The following is a 6000-nucleotide window of genomic DNA, read 5'->3' on the forward strand; positions in this document are numbered from 1 at the left end:
GAAAATGATAATGAAACAATAATGTAACCTTCTCAGAGCTGCAGTTCAACCCAAAACAACTGCATTATGATTGCATTGTGCTTACAAGATGGCACTGGGGTAATCTGCACAGTTACAACCCAAAGCAGTAGTGATAAAACAGCATTGTCCTTCCAAGAAGGCTGGGATGGCCTGCATAGAGGGATCATGGTTAAAATCTAAACTTCAATGAGTAAAATGGGTTGAATTTTGTACACTAATCTTGATGGCTGTGGAGATTATTATAAAATGTGGTATAAGACCTATAAAGCACTTGGTTTTGGCTTAATTATTGGTCTTGTAAAAAGCAAAGTTGAAATGGACCACTGGAGGTGGTAAAGTCCATCACTGTACTGTAACAGATTTTGGACATACTTGGGACAGATATGGAAAGTAGGGCAGGCAAAGGTAGAACATATGGGGGGTGAGAGATTTGGGTGTTGGGTTGCATATAGGAATGTTAATTGTGCATGTACTCAAAGTGAACAAATCTCTACTGGGCAGATTGATGGATGGGCCATTATAGTCTTTATCTGCCATCATTTATTATATTACTATGTTGCTCCACATGCATCCTAACCTCCTGCCTAAGGAAGTTTTGGACTTCCACCTTAATCAGCCAGTTGTACTGCCAACATTCTTTCAAAGGCCATATGGCCATAAAGGTGGAAATGCCCTTCATTTCCTGGATGGCAAGAGAGTTGTTTCTTTCTGTCTGGAGCAAACTCAAGCCTATAGAAAGTCCACCCAGCTTTTTGTTTCTTTTGACCCCAACAGACCTGAAACGTGTGTTGATAAAGCACACCATTTCTACCTAGGTAGCAGATTGTATCATCTTCTGTATGCCCAAGCAGACCACACTCTAGAAGGGCATGTCAAGGATTATAATGTAAACACTGTGGCGGCATTGGTCACCCATCTAAGATCTGCCTTCATTGAGGAGATTTGCAAAGCTGCAATATGAAGTTCATAAGAACATAACATAAGAAATTGCCATACTGGGTCAGACCAAGGGTCCATCAAGCCCAGTATCCTGTTTCCAACAGTGGACAATCCAAGTCACAAATACCTGGCAGGATTCTCAATGGTAGATAGACTCCATGCTGCTTGTGCTCAGTCCACATATTCATATCTTGTACTGTTTGGACATGACATCCCAGCAAGACAGGTTCGGGTTGTCTGTTCTCCACGGTCTCTCTGAGGGATAGAGTCTAATTCTATCCCTTCTAGGGCCCATTTTACAATTTTGGGTTATCTTTCCTGAGGTCGATATTCAATGGACCAGAAAGCAGGAAAGTTACCCAAGTATTCAGTGAAACATAGCTGGATGTATGTTCTGCTGAATGTACTCTGATAAACTTATCCAGATAACTTTAGAACAGATATGTTTCTGACCAGACTTACCCAGCTAACTTAGCCAGGTAGCACTGAATATCAGCACTCACCAACTAAAATTTAACCATGCTCCTAGAAAGCCTCCATCACCACTTCTTTCTGTCCAGCTAAATTTTGAGTGGGGTAATGAGTTACCTAGACTTTAAATGGACAGTGGGGGGGAAATATTGAAATCAGAGATTTTGTCCAAGTAACTCAAAAAATGACCTAGACAAACTCTTTGAATGTCGATTTCCCTGTTGCTTAAAAAAATGAAAAACTAAAGAGAAGGATTTTCCCAAAAGAAATATTTCTCAGATGTTGGCAGTTCTTCTTGTTCCCTTTTTTTCCTATAGTTTAAGGCAACTCTTAGCTAGTGAGTCCATCTTGTGTGAATTGGTGACCGCAGAAACCTATTCTTCCTCCTGTCAGTACTAATATTTCTGTCCCCCATTATGGTTAATGTTACAATGTAAAAGTAGTCAGACACCCCTGTCATACTACTCCAACTGTTATAATGTGAACCGATGTGATGTAATCCAACGAATGTCGGTATATAAAAGCAATAAAAATAAATAATATTTGGAACTGAGGGGAACTGTGGAGCTGCAGTAGCATGGGAATTACCACAGCATAGGAAATGAAAGACTTTTGCCATTTCCAGGAAACTCTGAAAGAATCCATCCATTCTGTGCCAAAGCACAGTCACAAGAACCCACTTGCATGACTTTGGTGTACTGCTGTCTTTCATGTTTTTCATGCTTTTTACCAATTTAAAATAATTATTTGTGTGTTTTACTTGTATGTTCCCTTCCTTATATGCTGCTTTATTTTTTTCACAGGATAGCACAAAAGTATGGCCTACAAGAATACTTCATAAAAATTGTGATAAATAAGAAACAACTTGACAATGGTAGGTGTATTGAAATAGTCCCACTGTATCTGGCTTTTTCTCCATTGATGAGCAGGGCTAAGTTAGCCTTTACACATGGGGGTGGTGACTTCATCCAAGGGCGCCAAATGGATCTTTCTCTTCTAGCTCCTAGAGGTTTGAGCATGCATGAAAGGTCCCATGTGTTACGCTTGGGCTCCGGTCAGGAGGCGTGAACACCACCCAGCAGGGTGGCTCCAGGTGGAGAGAGACAGGAAGCTAGAAACAGTGTCTGGTTCAGGCTGGGTCAGAGCAGGCGGCAAGGAGCAGAGTCTAAGTTCAGGGCTGGGTCAGGGCAGGCGGCAATGAGCAGAGTCTAAGTTCAGGCTGGGTCAGGGCAGGCGGCCAATGAGCAGAGTCTAAGTTCAGGCTGGGTCAGGCCACAGTAAGCAGGGCAAGGCAGGTCAGAAGGCCCGTAGGCCACACACACACAGAAGGCCCGTAGGCCACACACCATAAGCGGGGCAAGGCAGGTCAGAAGGCCAGTAGGCCACACACACACAGAAGGCCCGTAGGCCACACACCATAAGCGGGGCAAGGCAGGTCAGAAGGCCCGTAGGCTCCACACACACAGACAGAAGGCCCGTAGGCCACACACCATAAGCAGAGCAGGGCAGGTCAGAAGGCCCGTAGGCCACACACACACAGAAGGCCCGTAGGCCACACACCATAAGCGGGGCAAGGCAGGTCAGAAGGCCCGTAGGCTCCACACACACAGACAGAAGGCACGTAGGCCACACACCATAAGCAGAGCAGGGCAGGTCAGAAGGCCCGTAGGCCACAACACACACAGAAGGCCCGTAGGCCACACACCATAAGCGGGGCAAGGCAGGTCAGAAGGCCCGTAGGCTCCACACACACAGACAGAAGGCCCGTAGGCCACACACCATAAGCAGAGCAGGGCAGGTCAGAAGGCCCGTAGGGCCACACACACACAGAAGGCCCGTAGGCCACACACCGTAAGCAGAGCAAGCAGGTCAGAAGGCCCGTTAGGCCAGGTGAGAACAACGAGGAATGAGGCCCGAAGGCCGCGCAGGGCAAGGCAAGGCCCGAAGGCCGCGCAGGGCAAGGCAAGGCCCGAAGGCCGCGCAAGGCTAGAGCAGGGAGCCCAGGTGAGCTCGATGCCGAAGCACCGAGGCAACTGGCAGGCAGGGTTTATAAGGACACACCCAGAGCACAGAGTGGACAGATAAGATGGACTGGGCCTGTCCGGAAAGCCAGCACTAGAGGGACCCCTGGTGGTGAGGCAGTTTGCACTGCAGCCAAAACCGTAACAGTACCCCCTCCATCAAGCCTCCCCCTCCTCCTGGGTCCCATCTTAGCAGGGGGGTACTCAAGATGAGATCTGGCCCCTCCGAGGGCAACAACAGCTGGAGCCATTCAACAGGCTCAGATGGCTGAGTTAGAAAGTCTGTTAGTGGTACCTGGTTTGAGCCCCTCCGGGGGTGGCAGCAGGGACCGGTTTAGCAGGCTCTTCTCGGGGTAGTGCAGCAGGTTCGGGCCCCTCTCGGGATGAAACAGCAGGCTGGAACACCTCTCCGGGCGTTTGTAGCAGGATCGGACCCCTCTCAGGGCGATGAAGCAGGCCTTGGCCCCCTCTTGGGGTGATGCAGCAGGCTTGGCCCCCTCCTGGGGCGATGTAGCAGGCTTGGCCCCCTCCTGGGGTGATGCAGCAGGCTTGGCCCCCTCCTGGGGCGATGCAGCAGGTTGGGCCCCTCCTGGGGTGATGTAGCAGGCTTGGCCCCCTCCTGGGGTGATGCAGCAGGCTTGGCCCCTTCTTGGGGCGATGCAGCAGGCTTGGCCCCCTCTTGGGGCAATGCAGCAGGCTTGGCCCCCTCTTGGGGCGATGCAGCTTGGCCCCCTCTTGGGGCGATGCAGCAGGCTTGGCCCCCTCCTGGGGCGATGCAGCAGGCTTGGCCCCCTCCTGGGGCGATGTAGCAGGCTTGGCCCCCTCTTGGGGTGATGCAGCAGGCTTGGCCCCTCCTGGGGCGATGTGTAGCAGGCTTGGCCCCCTCCTGGGGTGTGCAGCAGGCTTGGCCCCCTCCTGGGGCGATGCAGCAGGTTTGGCCCCTCCTGGGGCGATGTAGCAGGCGCCCCCTCCTGGGGTGATGCAGCAGGCTTGGCCCCTTCTTGGGGCGATGCAGCAGGCTTGGCCCCCTCTTGGGGCAATGCAGCAGGCTTGGCCCCCTCTTGGGGCGATGCAGCAGGCTTGGCCCCTCTTGGGGCGATGCAGCAGGCTTGGCCCCCTCCTGGGGCGATGCAGCAGGCTTGGCCCCCTCCTGGGCGATGCAGCAGGCTTGACCCCCTCTTGGGGCGAGGGCAGCAGGCTTGGCCCCCTCTTGGGGCGATGCAGCAGGCTTGGCCCCCTCTGGGGCGATTGCAGCCAGGCTTGGCCCCCTCCTGGGGCGATGCAAGCAGGCTTGGCCCCCTCTTGGGGCGATGTAGCAGGCTTGGCCCCCTCTTGGGGTGATGGCAGCAGGCTTGGCCCCCTCTTTTTATTTATTATTTATTTAATTTATATACCGACAGCCGTTTTGCACATCGTGCCGGTTTTACAGATAACTTACAAACCAAAAATATATAGGCAAAGCTTTACAAGGAACAGTGTGTAACAAACAATAGTAACAGAGTAAATAACTTGATAACTAAGGGGAGGGAGGGGTGGGGGTGATTGCGACAAAGGAGGGGGTAGGGGGGGGTGAGAACAGATACATGAGGAAAAAATATGTACAGGGAATCAATGGGAAATGATATGTACATAGGCTATATACAAAATTTGTCTAAGCGCATGGCCAACAGTGAAAGAAGTGAGAAGATGTGTGCGGTTCTGCTAGGTGGCAATTTATTATGTGCAGGAGGTTAAGTGTGGGGTTTGTAGTTCCTTCGAGAGGGTGGGTGGGGGTCCTGTAGTGGGGGGTGTTGATATGAGTGGGAGGTTGGGTTTGAGTGCTAGTAGGTGATGGTGATGATTGGGGGTATGCTTGGAGGAAGAGCCAGGTTTTGAGTTTCTTTTGAAGGTGAGTGTGGAGGTTTCGGTGCGTAGGTCAGGAGGCATGGAGTTCCACAGGGATGGGCCTGCGAGGGAAAGGGCCCTATTGGTGGTGGAGATGAGTCTTGTGGATTTTATGGAGGGGGGAATAAGGGTTTCCACAAAGAGAGGAGAGCGGGTGGGTCTTGTGGAGATACGAGGTAGAAAAGGTGGGTTTTAGCCAGTTGTAATGTTCGTTAATAATACTTTTGTGGATGAGGGTAAGGGTCTTGTATATAATTCATGAGTGGATGGGAAGCCAATGGAGATTAATGAGGGTGGGAGTAATGTGATCTTTCTTATTGACATTGGTGAGGATGCGTGCAGTAGCGTTTTGAAGGAGTTGGAGAGGTCTGATGTGGGTAGCAGGGAGTCCAAGTAGGAGTGCGTTGCAATAATCATTTTTGAAAAAATTAAGGATGAAGTACTGTGCGGAATCATGGAAGTAGAGGAGGGGTTTGAGTTTTTAAGGGATTGTAGTTTGAAGTAGCAGCTGCTAAGGATAGATTTGATATATGGTTTGAAGGTTAGTTGGTTGTCAAGTATAACACCCAGGTTTCTTGTGTTAGAGAGAAAGTTAGGAGGCTGGAGAGTGGAGGGACAGGGTATGGGTGCATGTCTAGAGGAGATGAGGAGGAGTTCAGTTTTT

The 6000-nt window shown here is 50.5% G+C and overlaps 1 protein-coding gene across 1 annotated transcript in view; it reads left to right on the forward strand.

The window, feature by feature from the left end:
• The window catches only part of NUB1 (negative regulator of ubiquitin like proteins 1), a 118004-nt gene that overhangs the window by 22483 nt on the left and 89521 nt on the right, over positions 1-6000 (forward strand). Inside the window, exon 5 of the mRNA XM_029588424.1 lies at positions 2235-2305. Within this exon, the coding sequence (XP_029444284.1) occupies positions 2235-2305 (71 nt within the window). The remainder of the gene's footprint in view (positions 1-2234; positions 2306-6000) is intronic.

Source organism: Rhinatrema bivittatum, chromosome 2 (assembly GCF_901001135.1).
Source record: "Rhinatrema bivittatum chromosome 2, aRhiBiv1.1, whole genome shotgun sequence".
NCBI classification, from domain to species: domain Eukaryota; kingdom Metazoa; phylum Chordata; class Amphibia; order Gymnophiona; family Rhinatrematidae; genus Rhinatrema; species Rhinatrema bivittatum.